General features: G+C 42.4%; 1 protein-coding gene across 1 annotated transcript in view; it reads right to left on the reverse strand.

Annotated features, from left to right (window-relative positions):
- Nucleotides 1-1946: 1946 nt before the first annotated feature.
- The window catches only part of LOC124615432 (peroxiredoxin-6-like), a 234719-nt gene continuing 218558 nt past the window's right edge, over nucleotides 1947-18107 (reverse strand). Inside the window, exons 2-4 of the mRNA XM_047143317.1 lie at nucleotides 2608-2764; nucleotides 2278-2495; nucleotides 1947-2172 (exon numbers count right to left, since the gene is read on the reverse strand). Of these exons, the coding sequence (XP_046999273.1) occupies nucleotides 1968-2172; nucleotides 2278-2495; nucleotides 2608-2764 (580 nt within the window). The 3' untranslated portion in view covers nucleotides 1947-1967. The remainder of the gene's footprint in view (nucleotides 2173-2277; nucleotides 2496-2607; nucleotides 2765-18107) is intronic.

The raw sequence follows: 18107 nt of genomic DNA on the forward strand, positions 1-18107 counted from the left end.
TAGATGTCTGAATCTCAGTCTATTCATTTGTATGTAGTTGGAAGCGGGTCATTCTGTGTTTGATTTTGAATGATTACTGTGAAACATTTTTCCCCATTTCGTGATGAGTATTTTTGCTAATAACTGTTTAGAACCACAAAATATTGGAGATTTTTGGAAACTTTTCATTTAAATAATTGTGCACTTCTAAATCGCGTCAGATCTACAGCTTCATGTTTTTGCATGGTGGACCATGGCTAGAAGGCTGAAAGACAAGGAGATACGGGAGTTCCTTTATGCATTCGAAATCAACAATTTACGTGCCAAGTAAACGAAAAACATCAACAGAAAACTTCCACGTATTCCCCAGAAGCTGGACGAGTTAAATCTGAAGATAGCAGCGTTAACAAGAAATATTTTATAACAATTTTCAGAATAAAAGAAGAAAAAAGGGGTTTTCGCATTAAAATCATATTCGAAGTCAGAATCTTGGAGCTAACGGACACATTTTATTGCTAGTCGTAGAAGCTACTTTTCATGAAGAAATGTTAATGACTGTACCACTATGACCTAATGGGACTCCGAAGTCCCTTTTGCCAAAACTAAATAGAAATCAAAAACATATATTTATCTGGTTTTCTTTCTACGAAAGGAGTTTACAATCTATATAGAGAAATAAAAAACTGATATTTGTCAAAATCAAAGTGCAAAAATTTAGATCCTAATGGGTTAAATGTTAATGAGAACTACTTCTGCTATCACCATTAAAAATCAAACGTACATGGCAGAATGCAGCAAGCTGCGCTATGTTTTCCGTGCTTTTATGATAGAATCCACCTCAAATCTTCTTAACCTACCAGTGATGAAGAACTATATTTGCAATGGCCACTGCGATAACTATAAATTTATCAACCCTTCAAAATTACTTATTATGCCTCAATTATACTACGCCATGAAATTACCACTGTGACTATCATTACTGTTCATTTCCAAAGAAACATGATTTGTTGTATTGGTACAAGTATTTGTTGGGAGATAAAAAAAGTATAGGACGAAACTCGAAAGCTGTAAACGCGGACTTCTAGTCTGCTGCCGTGGTCCCATTTCTTACCCATTTTCTGTCCGAACTACGAAAAACTGTACCAAATGATTTAATATTTGATGAGAATGTTATAAAAGCAACAGAAAGCAGAATAGTGCATTGCAATATGAACATTTCTTTAATATATCTGTTTTAATTTATGTACAAAACAAAAGTGGGACCTTTGAGTCCCATCAGGATATCAGATCAGGTTGTTTACTTAATTCATTAGTAATATTACATTTTATTAACTAAAACAATTGGAGACAAGATCATAAACGTCAAGACCCTCACAGCAATGTCCTTTCACGTCAGCAGAGCCCATACTTATGACGAAATGAATAACACAACGACGCAACTGTCTGTCAATGTTTTCTGTCCCATGAGGGCAGTGAGACTGAGCTACCACATCCAAAGAGTTCGCTGTGTTATAGAAGTGGCACACAGACATCTAGACAGGATGCCAGGATGGCATGAATTCAACTCTGTACTGTCTTATGACCCTAGAAGGTGACATGATTTTTTAGTCACTTGGGGCAGGAAAGGGTTAATGGCGATTGTTGACGCCTGGCGCTCACAGATACTACCCTATAGGCTTATGACACTTTCAGCAACGATCTATCGAAAATGGTTGAGAGGCGAATTGTACTAGAGCAGTATTTATTAGATGTGTGTGTCCCCAACAGTTGCACTAACAATGAGCATAATCGGTGACCACTGGGTATAATGCCTCCCTTGTGAGTTTATAAGTATTAATCAAGGGTAACCAACACAAAAATAAAGAAAAACACAATTAAAAAGAAAAACTATTTGTAGTACTTTTATTAAAGATGTATTTTTAAAACAAATACATTTGGTACACAAACAACAGTAATACGAGTATTACGACTTGTACAACTGGGTTGTCTCAGTAGTCGGTGGTGGTGCGCACGTAGTTGTTGCCGGAGGGCATGGAGACGCGCTCGACGCCGCCAGGGAAGAGTTTGGGCAGGTCTTGGTCGGGCACGTGCGGCAGGATCATCACCTTGGTGCCGGGCGTCCAGTTGGCGGGAGTGGCCACCACCTTCAGCCGGTCCGTCAGCTGCAGGGAGTCGATCACGCGCAGCAGCTCACTGCAACACCAGCAGACACGCGTCTCATCAACCATGCACAGAGTGCAGTGTAAATGTGTGTGTGTGTGTGTGTGTGTGTGTGGAGGGTGTGGCAGGGGTACTCACTCGACGTTGCGGCCGCAGGACGCGGGGTACACCATGGACAGGCGAAGTCGGTTGTCCGGTCCGATGACGTACATGGCCCTCACCGTCATCGCCTTCTCCACGTTGTCCTTGTCGCGCTCGTCGATCATGTCCAGCTTGACGGCCAGCTCGCGCGTCTCGTCGGAGACGATGGGGTACGGGAAGTCCCCCGGAATGTCCTTGCAGTACGACTTGATGTCCTGTGGACAACACAGGGGTGATATTCTTGAGCTCTGGTGTAAAATGTAAGTATTATGGAGCTTATTTATCTTACGATACACTCAAAAATAGTCATTAGTGTGGAAAACTCACATTGACCCAGTCGACGTGGTCCTTGAGCTTGTCGCAGGAGAGCGCCAGCAGCTTGACTCCTCGCTTCTGGAACTCCGGGTTGTGGACGGCGATGCGTCCCAGCTCTGTGGTACACACTGGCGTGAAGTCAGCCGGGTGTGAGAACAAAACACACCACCTGAGAAACAAAGATATTGATTATAGATGAGCGCCTCATTTCTTTAAATCATCTAAATTTTAGAGGATTATCTTTTCACATTAATAGTGTGCTTTCAGGTGTTCGGCAGGGTTGTAGGTTCCATTTTTGTGTACAATATTTCAAAGACTGACCCACTCGTCCTCTTCAGGCTCTGCAGCTTGAAAGGTGATCATGTCATTTTGATTTTTGTATGTCATCGATATGCACGTCAGAGAGAGAGCAAGTTATGTTACCGTTAAACCATCTTTGTTCTTGTCGTGGCACAGTCTTTGCTTCTCCACTGTCTGATACATTCTTAGTTGAAGTGCGGTAGGTGATGGACGTATTTAGTAGTGCTGTTTGTACTTGTTATTGTATCTGTCAGATGAAGAAAGGACAGTAAGTATGAATATGATGTACACATTGAAAGGTGAAAAGAATATATATTCTGAATAAAGTCATTATTTTTAAGAGAAGAAGTTTGAGGTAAGACTACACCATTGCGCAGCTAGGAATGATTACTCTCAGATAGTTAAGTTGCTCGCAGCTGAGAGAATGACCACCCCACTTCCCTGAATCACGGATTAACATATTAATTGATTAAGTTGTTTCATTTTTATAGAAATTCTCTGTTAACTTCGTACCTTTTCCGAATCATTGTTCACTTTGTTAAGCATTCTGTTGCTCAGACCATTACGTGTAAACATCACATGAAGTTTTACTCTGTCGTTTTGAATATATATAATTCATTCTAAAATCGTTGTCTTGGAATGTCATTTCATAGGAACAGTTATTCTGTCCATCCCACTGTTTATCATTACGCATTACCACTTGCAACAGTTTGAATATGTATTTGGAAATAGAAATCTAGCTCAGCCGCTGCCTGCTTGCTGTTTGCTGTTGTCCTTTCGAGAAATCTGGAACAGTATTTTCAAGACGCGAGGTAAGTGGAAATTTTGATTAGGGCCAGATAATTCTTTTACTTCAGTTGGATTCAGTTTAGTTACAGTTCAGTTCATATTAGCTTCTGTTTAAGTCGAATAACAGTTTGTGGATACTTAACTTTGGTAATACGTAGACTTTTATAGAGTGGTAGGTAAAGTTGGGGTACATTTCAGGCAGAAACAAACATAGTGAGGAGGGTACAAGCTTTGTGGTTGTGTATACTCGCTTATTAGACTCCAATCAGTCCAGGCCGTGCATACACATAACAACAAAGCTGACAGCACATGGAGAGGACGATTAGTTGCGCTGTCAAAATATTGTGAATAAACATGGAAACAGCAATTAAATGAACACCTAAAAGAAAACCGTATTAATCAATTAAGAAAGGAACCTAAGAGCACATCTTCTTTATAAGCGGCAGTCAAATTAAAACCGAACACCCACCACTGCGAGACAATGGGATGGTTCCATTCCAACGTAACCACCACATGTGTTAAAATATTTATCCCACACTGCCCATGAGATGAAGGCTACGCTCCAGCGATTTGGTTGGAAAATACTGCAACATCCTGCGTACAGCCCGAATTTTTCACTGCGTGATTTTCCCATCTTTGGTGACCTAAAGAAATATATGCGTGGACGATGGTTTCAGTCAGATGAGGAAATGAAAGAGTGGGTGCAGTTGTGGATCCGCCAGCGGCCGACTGCATTCTTGTCTCCCATGGGGATAAATGTCATGACGCGTGTGGTGACTACTTTTGAATGGAACCATCCCATTGTCCCGTTCTGACGGGTGTTCAGTTTTCCTTTGACTGTTCCTCATACATACTGTGTGTTGCAACAGCTACTCAATTAAGGAAAGGGACAGGTGATGTGTAACACTTTGTCCAACTACAGCTCATTAGATAGAGAAATTCAACTGGGTGAAAAATGTGGTTATAGCAACGTACTTGTGGAGGGATTAGAGAGGGACTGTGAAACCTGTTTGAGGTTGACCTGACGTTGCTTGGTACCCAATACTCCGGATTTCAGTGTTTTATCACTGCACCACCTATCCCAGATAACGTTTCATGTGATCTTTTTGTTTTCAAGGAAGCTGTTATACAATTTCATGGGGTTGCTGTTAACCTTTTGTCAATTTTCTTTTTTTTTTTAGCCTCTGGTCAGAGAACTGCAAAAGTGATAATTTTCATATCATGTTTGCTGTGAACAACATCACGCATTTATCAGTGGGTTATTTGTACTGTGTGTCAATTAGAACTTGTAAGTAGGAGACAAAAATCCTTTTCTCCCATTGGGATATAATATCTAATTAACAAAAAATGGCTCTGAGCACTGTGGGACCTAACTTCTGAGGTCATCAGTCCCCTAGAACTTAGAACTACTTAAACCTAACTAACCTAAGGACATCACACACATCCATGCCCGAGGCAGGATTCGAACCTGCGACCGTAGCGGTCGCGCGGTACTTTGCAGCATAACGCCAGTTTCTCTCCTTCTGTATTGCTGGTGTTAATTTCTCTGACTAACTCCATCCCATCCGAACAGGCCTCGGAAGACGTAGCTGTACCGACCGACCGCTGCGTCGTCCTTAGACGATAGGCGTCACTGGATGCGGTTAAGGAGGGTCATCTGGTCACCACACTGCTCTCCCCTCCGATGTCAGTTTTCGTGATCGGTACTGCTACTTCTCAGTCAAGCTGCTCCTCAATTTACCCCAAAAAAGCTAAAAACACCCCGAATTTGTGTGATTGACTTAATCAAATTAAGGCTCACAGCAATGTGGGCGCAGCATCAATGGAAATGGAAATGCCGTGTGGCTAGGGCCTCCCGTTGGGTAGATCGTTCGCCTGGTGCAAGTCTTTCGAGTTGACGTCACTTCGGCGACTTGCGTGTCTCTAATGTAAACGAATATTACTTAATTCCGCTAATAATTCTTTTTTAAAATATCAGATAAGGAAAAAGGGAACAACAGACTTAATTAAACTCTTTTTAGGGTTAGTTGATAAAAAGTGTGACGTGAAAGAAAGAAAATGCGCTCTAATGCATACAGACTCTTTTTTTTACGGCAGGGGGTCAACCGTCAAGTGTGAAGTAGCTAACATTAATATTATTGCAAAAAGAAGTAGCTGAAATCCTGTACTTTTGGCCTTATAATTTAGATACTGAATCAAATTAAAGCTGGATAATGTGTTCAGAATCCTTAGAAAAATAGTCATATACTTTACGAAGTCACGTACAACATGTGCGGGAACCAAGATGGAACAATGAGAAAGGAAAAACAAGAGCGAATTGCTCGGCTAAAAAGGTCGTAACCTTTCTTCTCTACTGTACAGCCATTATATCGGAGAGCCAATGAATGAAATCAAATAAAGGTTGAGGTAGAATTACAGTGTCTGTTGATCATAAAGATCAGTCTATTGAGCGCAGAAGGCTGGTAGTGAAAAGAATAAAAGACTATAGTATTAAGGGTTAGTAGAAACGAGATTAGCGACAGAAGTAACCTTGGGGACCACGTAGTAGATGAAGTAAAGGAATTCTGCCACGTCCAAAGCAAAGTAACGCCTAATGAGTAAGCAAGAAGCACAGCAGCATAGGAAAAGCGGTCTGCTAGTATAAAACACACGCTTTAAATTGAGACAAGCGTTTCTGACAGCATATTAACTATGACAAAAGACAAAAAGCCGAATTTCTGTCACTATGCACTAAGCGAAGTAGAGCCGACATTTACAGTTTTTGTCATTTGTAAGTGAAATCAAGCATTGATTTTAAGAACTGAACGACATCTTTCAATAGTATTACATACATAGCGGTACAGTTAAGCCAATTTCTGCGAAATTCCCAACACTAATGCGACGGTTACCTTTGTTACATTTCGCCAGTTGAAGGAGTAGCGAACAGTTTGGAACATTATACTGACAGTTCTTTCTTCTTACAGAGGACATAATTACTTTTCTTGACTGAATTCTTGTTTTCCTTCCACTGCGAGGCTTTTAGTTCGCCGCTTCCACAGAAGCAGAAAACGAAATATCAGTTTGGCGGGAAACACTTAATTTTCTGGTAGTTCCTCAGCACTAATTGTGAAATGTTTAATCATGCGTTTATAAAACATCAGGTACATTTCTATCGATAATGTCTGCTTTTTACACTAAATAAGCGTTTATGTTTTGTGACCTCTGCTCATTCCAGTGAAGGTACCGAAGCAACATTAATGTCAGCATAATAGAATATTAGAAAAAGGTGGTTGTAGAGAAAACATCCGCAGTGAATTATGTATTAACGTTTTGCTGTCTCAAAGCTTGCGCAGTTCATCAACATTTACGCCTAAGAACCAATGTATTTTTATGAGACAGTTATGTAATGACCATTATCATTCAGTTCATATTCAGTCACAATTGAAAAATCTCAAATAGAAGGCCATTCACATCCTCTTGGTAACGATATCATTTCTTATCTTCAGCCGGTAAATTCACTTACTTAATCTCGAGAAATAAGTTCGCAACTTTTTCTTGTATTTTCGATACAGCTCTACCTGTGGAACGATATATTAGTTACTTTCACGTCATATCTCTCGATGCAACCAAATTCCGCACTAGATTTCACCATTTTAATAAAGAAATCTTTACTGAAAATACTACAGTTCAAAGATAAATGGATCAGTATTCCGGAAGTCGTCTGCAAACGGATGCTGCCGCTAGTCAGCTGATCGAATCGTTGGTTTCAATATGATGATGTCATGCGCCGTCTATATCATCCGTTGTCTGAGAATCAGAAGGGACAGGATGTGTTACGACATCAGGAAATAACTTCTATGAAAGTAGAAGGAGCCATGTAGGACGAAAACAGCAGGGAAAGATAGAGGTTGGAACATTTACAACAAATAAGTGAGGATGTTTGGTGTAACTGTCTCTCTCAGGCGAAGAGACTGGGACAAGAGATGCATGTCAAACTGCATCAAACTAGTGGCAAGATTGATCAAAAACGAAAAATGTGGTCAGTAATAGTATCAGACTTACGAGTTGCCTTTCCACTTGTAGAAGTCCAGTGGACCCTGCGTGGATGGCGCCGTGAAGTTGGGTACAATGCTCTCGAGCTTCATGCTGCTGCCTGTGGGTCTCTGTACCAAGTAGCGGCTGACTGAGAACTGACTAGCGAGCCGCGCCGCGGAAGCTTATATTTGCCGCGCTGCATGCTCCGTCAGCCAGCGGTTTATCGGGCACGTGACTACAAGCCGGCTCAGCTGCCAGAGCGAAAACACTTCGTCACTCGCGCTCGGCTGCGCAAAAACAGGTATCGCGGAACGCCCGTCACAGAAACTGTGGTAGTCATCTCTGGCTCCGCAGGAAGCTTCTGTTATTCATTTGGAGTTTAGGACTTTTTGTTCGTGTTTGCTTTCTCATAAATACGTATTAATTACCGCCATGAGCAGATACGATTTTCTTCTTTTCCACCCATGCATGTTTTGGTGAAGATCTATCACCGTCAGTGCGTTCATTTTATTTTCTGTCGAATTCGAGGCAGTAATTTTCATGATAATATGTACGGTTTCTGGATGTTCGTTATTATATTCGCAGTTCATATTTAACAAAATATACTGAAGAGCCAAAGAAACTGGTAAACCTGCCTAATATCGTGTAGGGCCCCCGCGAGCACGATGTGGCGTGAACACGACTAATGTCTGAAGTAGTGCTGGAGGGAACTGACACTATGAATCCTGCAGGGCTCTCCAAAAAAATAAAAAAAGGAAAAATGTTCAAGTGTGTGATATCTTATGGGACTTAACTGCTAAGGTCATCAGTCCCTACGCTTTATCCTAAGGACAAACACACACACCCATGCCCGAGGGAGGACTCGAACCTCCGCTGGGATCAGGCGCGCAGTCCATGACTACAGTGCCTTAGACCGCTCGGCTAATCCCGCGTGGCGGGGGCTGTCCATAAATCCGAAAGAGTACGAGGGGGTGGAGGTCTCTTCTGAACAGCACGTTGAAAGGCATCCCAGATATGCTCAATAATGTTCATGTCTGTAGAGTTTGGTGGCCAGCGGAAGTGTTTAATCTCAGAGGAGTATTCCTGGAGCCACTCTGTAGCAATTCTGGACGTGTGGGGTGTCGCATTGTCCAGCTGGAATTGTACAAATCCGACGAAATGCACAATGGACATGAATCGATGCAGGTAAAATAAATAAATGAATGTCGTGTGACTAGGGCCTCCCCTCGGGTAGACCGCTCGCCTGGTGCAACTGATGGCGATGATATGATGATGATTAGGACAACACAACACCCAGTCCCTGAGCGGAGAAAATCTCCGACCCAGCCAGGTATCGAACCTGAGCCCTTAGGATTGACATTCTGTCACGCTGACCACATTTTTTTTGTTATTAATTTCATTTTGTTCTCTTTTGTTCGTTGCATCTGCTCGGGGCGGACGTAGTAAGACATCCGTTTAAGTTCGTTGTTGATCGATTAACTCAGTTTTTTTTATTACAGAAGGCAGCTAACCCTCTGACCGAACACGCTGAGCTACCGTGCCGGCATTCCACTCAGCTAACGGCGGCGGAGAATGGATGCCAACTGCACATGCCTCACACCAATACAGAGCCTCCACCAGCTTGAATAGTCCCATGTTGACATGCAGGTCCATGGATTCGTGAGGTTGTCTCCATACCCCTACACGTCCATTCTCTCGATACAATTTGAAACTAGACTCGCCCGACCAGGCAACATATTTTTCTAGTCATCAACAGTGGAATGTCGGTGCTGATGGGCCCAGGTCAGGCGTAAAGCTCTATGTCGTGCAGTCATCAAGGGTACACGAGTGAGCTTTCGGCTCAGAAGGACCACATGGATGATGTTTCGCTGAGTGCTTCGCACGCTGACATTTGTTGATAGCTCAGCATTGAAATCTGCAACAATTTGCGGAAGGGTTGCGCTTTTGTCATGTTGAACGATTCCCTTCAGCCGTCGTTGGTCCCATTTTTGCAGGATCTTTTTCCGGCCTCATCGATGTCGGATAGTCGATGTTTTACCGGTTTCCTGATATTCACGGTACACTGAAATGGTCGCACGGGGAAAATCCACATTTCATCGCTACCTCCGAGATGCTGTGTCCCATCGCTTGTGCGCCGACTATAACACCACGTTGAAACTCACTTAAATGTTGATAACCTGCAATTATAACAGCAGTAACCGATTAACAACTGCGCTAGACACTTGTCTTATGTAAGCGTTGCCGATCGTAGCATCAGATTTGGGTGTTTACATATCTCTGTATTTGAATACGCATGCCTATACCAGCTTATTTGGCGCTTGAGTGTATGTACCATATTAGCAGGTACTATCGCTCTTGTGGCTGTATGTCGTCTGCGGACAGCTGACATTATCGTACAGCTTGTTAGCCAGAAATGCAATTTTCGCTGATTATAAAGTGCTAACATGTAATGTACATCGTCCCTGGCACTTTCAGTAACCCACATAAAAATATTGTTGTATCAGACGACTATTTGTGTGACATTCACAGGACAACATGGTCGCAAAAGCTCAATATCGCATTAGTTTTCGTGTATTTTAGTACACGTTCGACTATACTAAATAATTGTTTGAATAAAAATCAGTTATTAATATTTGGCATTATTAAATCGGACTAAAGAATACGAGGGGCGTTCAATAAGTGATACAACACAATTTTCCCAAAATGGCATCTGTAACGGATTTTCGTTCCAAGCAGAGAGCTGCCATTGAATTTCTTTTAGCGAAAAACCAGAGCATCGTGGATACTGATAGGCGCTTGCAGGATGTCTACAGAGACCTGGTAGTGAACAAAAGCACGGTAAGTTGAAGGGTGAGGCGTCTGTCATCATCGCAACAAGGTCGCGCAAACCTGTCCGAGTCCCAAGTGCTGGCCTGCCGCATACAGCTGCCACTCCTGTAATGTTGGAACGTGCGGACACTCTCATTCGAGATGATTGGCGGATAACAGCTAAACACCTCGCTACTCCCCTGGACGTCTCTGGTGGTATGGTGACACGCTCGTCCACCAGTTGGGGTACTCAAAGGCGTGAGCCCGCTGGGTTCCTAGCCTCCTAACAGAAGAACATAAAGAATGACAAAGCATTTCTGTGCGGAATTGCTTGTACATTACGAGGTTGATCGTGAAATTTTTTTGTAGAACATTGTCACTGGCGATGAAACATGGGTGCATCACTTGGAACCAGAAACAAAACGGCAATCCATGGAGTGGCTCCACAGCACCTCTCCTTCAAAGAAAAACGTTCAAAGCCGCACCCGGTAAAGTCATGGCGATGGTCTTCCGGCACTCTGTACGGATTATTCTATTTGATGTCCTCCCTTACGGTGCAGCGATCAACTTAGAAGTGTATTGTGCTACTCTCAGGAAATTGAAGAAACTATTTCAACATGTTCGTCACCACACAAATGCAAAAGAAAATCTCCTTCTCCATGAGAATGCAAGGCCTCTCACAGGTTTGATCACGCGAGAGGAGCTCACAAAACTTTCTTGGACTGTTCTTTCTCATACACCCTACAGCCCGGATCTCGCGCCCTCTGATTTTCGTCTGTTGGGCCCAATGAAGGAGCCGGCCGTTGTGACCGAGCAGTTTTAGGCGCTTCAGTCCGGAACCGCTCCACTGATACGGTAGCAGGTTCGAATCCTGCCTCGGGCATGGATGTGTGTGATGTCCTTAGGTTAAAATAGTTCTAAGTATAGGGGACTGATGACCTCAGATGTTAAGTCCCATAGTGCTCAGAGCCATTTGAACCATTTTGAACCCAATGAAGGATGCACTCCGCAGGAAGCAGTACGTGAATGACGGGGAGGTTATTAATTCAGCAAGACTTTGCCTTCAACGCCGACCAGTAGAGTGGTACCACGCGCAACAGGCCCTCCCAGTAATGCGGCATAAGGCCGTCACATTGAACGGAGATGACGTCGAGAAATAGGATTTTGTAGTCTAATGAGTGGGGAATAATATGGTGTATTGGAATTCCAGATAAACCAACCTGCTTTCAGAAAAAAACGTGTTGCATTACTTATTGAAATAATTTCTCACAGCCTCATGCAGATACACAGTCCTAAAAATTTGTGATTGTGAATTTTTAATAGCTATGGAAATACTTGTAAGATTTAAAAGAAAAACTGGAATGCATAAAGTAAATAATATTAAGGAGGTAAGCAAGTCAGGCATTAGTTATGTACTGCAAGCGCCCCATGTTTTGATTTTAAATATCTTAAGTATTTTTTCAGTATATTTAAGTGTTTTCATATCTGTTAGAAAATCACATCACATATTTTTAGGACTGTGCCTAGGAGAAATTAATTTGCACTTTTTGGAATGACTTAAAAACTTGGTTTAATGAAAACCGATTTTTATTTAAATAATTTTCTGCTTTTCAGTCTCGTTAGCCTCGTGTGTGTGAAATTTTTCAACCTATTTCAAACATTTTGATGGGATTACAACGGAAACAAGTGGTAAATTTCAGGTTTATTTCAGTTTCTCTTCACCTGATTCTACCACACGGAAGCATACCAGCAATCGTTCTTCCTGCGAACCGTTCGCAACTGGAGCAGGAAAGGGGAATGGCAGCGATACACAAAGTAACCTCCACCACACACCAGACAAGAAAGAGAGTTAATGCTGTAGTGTCATCCACTTCTAAGATATGTTAAAAGTTCAAAGTTTCAAGTATCTAGCTCGTCGAGAAGTTCCTTTAAAATCACTTGCTAGATTTGTACCGAAAAGGCAAACAGACAGACAAGATAGGGGCCTTGTAAGAACGTGGCAATAATAAAAATGACAAGTTGGGTTGGAGATACGAGTAATCAACAACTCTTGGAAAAGAACAGAGGTAAGCCGGAAGCCTTCTAAAAAGGTTACTTTCATTTGATTCTTATGTTTCTTGTGGTTAACTTTCATTTCCATTTGAAATAAGTGAAAAAGAACTCTATATAGTCCTCGATTAAGCCCGAAACCTGGAATCTCGATAGTCGGGTTCACTGACGGAAGTCACCTGGGCAGCCGGACGCAACGAAGTTTTTGGTAATTAAAAATATATAAAAGTAAACATTACCTTATGCACCTAGCTAAAGGTCTTTCTCCTGGATCAGTCTTTCAGGTGCTGGTTATGTAACTTTAAATATTGCTAAACGGTTACTCGAATGTTTTTGGTTTCCTAGATTAAGCACCAAATCTTAATTTTCATAACTTATGTACGTAACTGAGAATAACTGGGAATGGCTGAAATAGAGAGGATATGAAATGCTGACTGGCCATAGCAAGAAATACCTTTCTGAAAAAAGATAACTTTGTTAACATCGAATATAAATGTTAAGTTTTAAGAAGTCTTTCCTGAATGCATTTCTCTCGAGTGTAGCCGTGCAAAGAACTGACACGTGGACGATAAACAGTTCAGACAAGAAGAGAATAGAAGCTTCTGAAATGCAGTGCTACAGAGGAATACTGAAGATTAGATGGGTAGATCGAATAACTAATGAAGAGACACCGAATCGAATTGTGGAAAAAGAGGAGTTTTTGGCACGAACTGATTAAAAGAAGAAATCGGTTGATCGGACGCAATCTGAGCAGCCAAGAGATAGTAAATTTAGAAGTGGGTGGTTAAAAGTTGCAAAGGTAAGCACGTTTGTGGTAAGTAGGCTAAAAGTAGTAATGCGGTGATGAAGAGGCTTACGTGTGTAAACTATCGTGGAGAGCTGCATCAAACTAGTTCCCGGACTGAAGACCACAACAAACAAACAGCCTCACTTTCATTTGCACGCTGAGCCTTACGTAAATAGGACTCCAGCTAAGGAAAGAACCTCAGGGTTCAACACCTCGTCGAGGACATGTCATTAGAGACGCAGTCCAAGTATCCGTTGCTTTTGAAAACTTCGTATTTTGTTTCTATTTTCTGTTTCCTTTGTTTTATAGTGTAATTTACGGTACCCCTCAGAAACAGTTTGCATTTCGAACGTACTGGAGTCCCGAGCTTCGTGGTTACACTGCAAAAATCGCTGTTGGTTCCGTCACTTGAAGTCCGAAGGGCAAACGATACGCACACTGCGCCGAATTCCCTCGTCATTGCCAGGAGCTGAGAGAGAGAGAGAGAGAGAGAGAGAGAGAGCGTGTGCTTCGTCAGTGGCCTTGTGACGGCGCAGCTGTGTTGAGATAAGCATGTAAGTCCGGCAGTGCCGCTGGTTAACAGGCGGATTACATTTACCGCCCGCTTATCACACAACTGCCAGTCACTGTGTCAGAAGTGCCTGAGCACTGCACAGTTGCCTGGTTGTTAGCTCGTTAGCAGATATGGTTTCTCTTGCACCAACGACATAGGCGTAGCGTCGATGCCTTGTGAAGCGGATGCCCCGGATTTAAATGTAGTGTTACGTGTACGTCTATGCATAATGGACACGTACACTATCTGCAAACTCGACTCCAAAGAGCTCGTTGTCTCCCATCTAATTTCCAATCCTAGTATACTGCCACGCCTATACCGACACATTTAGCCAATCCTATAAGCATACACGAGAGTGGGCTCTTAGCTGTAGGTAGTTGCCCGGAAGGTAAACATTTCCTCCTCGCTCTTATTCTTACTTTAATTCCAGTCGATAATCACAAGCCGGCCGAAGTGGCCGTGCGGTTAAAGGCGCTGCAGTCTGGAATCGCCAGATCGCTACGGTCGCAGGTTCGAATCCTGCCTCGGGCATGGATGTTTGTGATGTCCTTAGGTTAGTTAGGTTTAACTAGTTCTAAGTTCTAGGGGATTAATGACCTCAGCAGTTGAGTCCCATAGTGCTCAGAGCCATTTGAACCATTTGATAATCACAATCAGAGCGCCGTGACTATTGATTTCGGCCCATAATGACCGTCTTCATTTCTCTCAGGAAAACAAATCACAAAATAATGATATAACACCAGAGTATTCCTGTTCGATGATGTCTAGCTGATCTTATGACAGTGCCACTTCGTCTTACTCAAATTAGGACATCCTCTACTTTAATCAGATGTGTTTCTACATGATTCGTTGCTTTCCTGCCACAATGGGAGATAGTCGTTACAGACCGGAATTGATAGTGTAATAACTGTTTACTTGTGATCATTGACTGGAATTAAAGAAAGAAATTCCATACTTCATAGGTCACTGTCTTTATTCGCTAATATGTCGTAGGTTGTAAGGCTTTGTAGCTGAAGCACAGTGTAAGCAACGGTTAATAGCGTTCGAAAGTGAATTATCCTTCCCAGCTCCACTATTTTCTTTTTTTATTCTGCAGGAAGTTCATGGGGGATGCCCCACTGTTCGCTTTAAAATATTCTGAATCAAATGTTCCGGCAAAATGCTTTCTAAAAATTTATAAAAAATGATTTTTGGTAATATTGCGCACAACTTCTGTAAGAGAAGCATATTTTTATTTAAAACTTCTGTAGAATCAACACGTAATGAACGCAAACGGATACTACACATTATTATTTTCCTTACAAGGGAACCTCCCCATCGCACCCCCCTCAGATTTAGTTGTAAGTTGACACAGTGGATAGGCCTTGAAAAACTGAACACAGATCAATTGAGAAAACAGGAAGAAGTTGTGTGGAACTGTGAAAAAATAAACAAAATATACAAACTGAGTAGTTCATGGGAAGATAGGCAACATCAATGAGACTGGGAACGCAGCAGCGCCGTGGTCTCGTGGTAACGTGAGCAGCTGCGGAACGAAAAGTTCTTGGTTCAAATCTTCCATCGAGTGAAAAGTTTAATTTTTTATTTTCAGTTTATGTGACAAACTCTTATGTTTTCATCACTTTTTTGGGAGTGATTATCACATCCACAAGAAAACCTAAATCGGGCAAGGTAGAAGAATCTTTTTACCCATTCGCCAAGCGTACAAGTTAGGTGGGTCGACAACATATTCCTGTCATGTGACGCACATGCCGTCACCAGTGTCGTATAGAATATATCAGATGTGTTTCCCTGTGGAGGAATCGGTTGACCTATGACCTTGCGATCAAATGTTTTCGGTTCCCATTGGAGAAGCACGTCCTTTCGTCTACTAATCGCACGGTTTTGCGGTGCGATCGCAAAACACAGACATTAAACTTATTACAGTGAACAGAGACATCAGTGAACGAACGGACAGATAATAACTATACAAAAATAAAGAAAGTAAAATTTTCACTTGAGGGAAGACTTGAACAAAGGACCTCTCATTCTGCAGCTGCTCACGCTACCACGGGACCACGGCGCTTCTAAACTCATATTGTCCATGATGTTACCTATGTGACCCATGAACTACTCAGTTTGTATATTTTGCTTATTTTTTCATAGTTCCATACAACTTCTTCCTGTTTTCTCAATTGATCTGTGTTCAGTTTATCAAGGCCTATCCACTGTGTCAACTTATAACTAAATCTGAGGGGGGTGCGATGGGGAGGTTCCCTTGTTAGAGAGTTTTCGTAAGTTTTGCACTTTTCAGCGACGATCTATGTAACAAATTGTTTCTCAGTTTCGTCTTTTGTGAGAATTGTTGCCACCTTGAATGAGTTGTCAACGTCATAGCTAACAGCAGTCAACTGTTTTTCTCCAATCCCACTTCCGTAGCAGGGTTAACTTCCCATAACAATGGATCCATGTCGAGCATGGAGGGCCGGCCGGTGTGGCCGTGCAGTTTAGGCGCTTCAGTCTGGAACCGCGTGACCGCTACGGTCGCAGGTTCGAATCCTGCCTCGGGCATGGATGTGTGTGATGTCCTTAGGTTAGTTAGGTTTAAGTAGTTCTAAGTTCTAGGGGACTGATGACCACAGATGTTAAGTCCCATAGTGCTCAGAGCCATTTCAACCATTTACCGAACATGGAGGTATTAGGAAACTCCTGACGAAAGATTTTTTTGCCCGACGTTACAAAAGACAAGAGAGGAATGTTTTTAAGGTTAGAATAATCACTTTGACTTAGAATGAACTCCTTCGGTTGGCTTTTACCTTCTTCTCCTTCACGTTTGAATGCATGAGGCGTAACTTACGCCGTATTTCCCTAAACCGCTGCTGGGAAAAAATAAAGAGTGGTGTACATGTACAGACAAACAAATTATTACAATTTCAGAAAAAAATGGACGATTTATTCAAGAAAAAGAGCTCCGCAAATTGAGAAAGTCAATGACGCTTTAGGCCGCCTCTGGCCCTTATGCAAGTAGTTATTCGGGTTGGAATTGATTGATACAACTGTTTGATGTCGTCCTGTGGAACATTGTAACAAATTCTGTCCAACTGCCACATTAGATCGTCGAGATCCGTAGATGATTAGAGAGCCCTGACGACAATGATTGAAATGTTCTCAGTTGGGAAGAGATCCGGCGACGTTTGTTAGCCTATGTTGGGTTTGGCAAGCACGAAGAAAAGTAGTAGTAACTCTCACCGTGTGCGGGCGGACATTATTTTGCTGAAATGTAAGCCCAGAGAAGGTTTTCATGAAGGGCAACAAAACGGTGGGTAGAATACTGTCGACGTACCGCTGTGCTGTAAAGGTGCCACCGATGACAGCAAAACGGATACTGCTATCAAACGAAACGGCGCCCCAGACCATCAGTCCTAGCTGTCGGGCCTTAAGGCGGGCGACAATCAGGTTGGTATCCCACCGCTGTACGGGGCGTCTCCGGACACCTCTTCACCCTGGAATCTCACTGACTGCAGTAGAAATGTCTTCGGTGATGAGTCCCGCTCCGAACTCAGCCCCTGCCAGCGTTGGGATATCACGTGACAGTCGCCCGCCATATAGCCCGACAGTCTTCATAGCAGGGCCCCTTTGGTTGTCATCCGCGGCATCCCTAGAGCACCCAACCAGCTCGTGATTTTGACGATCAGACGCTCCAATTGGACAGAATTTGGCACGATATTCCTCAGGACGACGTCTAACAACTCTATCAGTCAGTGCCAAGCCGAATAACCGCTTGCAAGGGCCAGAGATGGACCAACATGTTATTGATTTGCTCGGTTTGCGAAGCTCTTTCTCTTGAAATAATCATCCAGTTTTTCTGAAACTGTAATAATTTATTTGTATGCACATGTACATCACATCTACCACTTTCCATCTTATTTGCATACTTCCTTCGTGCTGCGTCTTTCCTTAATCTTAGATTGTAGTTAAAATGTATGATCTGTTTCATTGTTCAGTTGTTAACAATTATTGTCTGTACAGGATCCTCTGTAGCTATAGACTGTGTTAGAGTACAATTTATATGTAAAATTACACTCATGGGTTTGGTGAGACCTATTGAGGCGTTTATTAGGTATTGCGTATATCCTCCTTTCCTCATAATTCTTCACAGTTTCTTTCTATCAGTATTCTCGAATGGAATAATAAAACCAATGAACGCTAAATGGGCGCCTCTACTGTACTCTC

This window comes from Schistocerca americana, chromosome 5, assembly GCF_021461395.2.
Source record: "Schistocerca americana isolate TAMUIC-IGC-003095 chromosome 5, iqSchAmer2.1, whole genome shotgun sequence".
Taxonomy (NCBI): domain Eukaryota; kingdom Metazoa; phylum Arthropoda; class Insecta; order Orthoptera; family Acrididae; genus Schistocerca; species Schistocerca americana.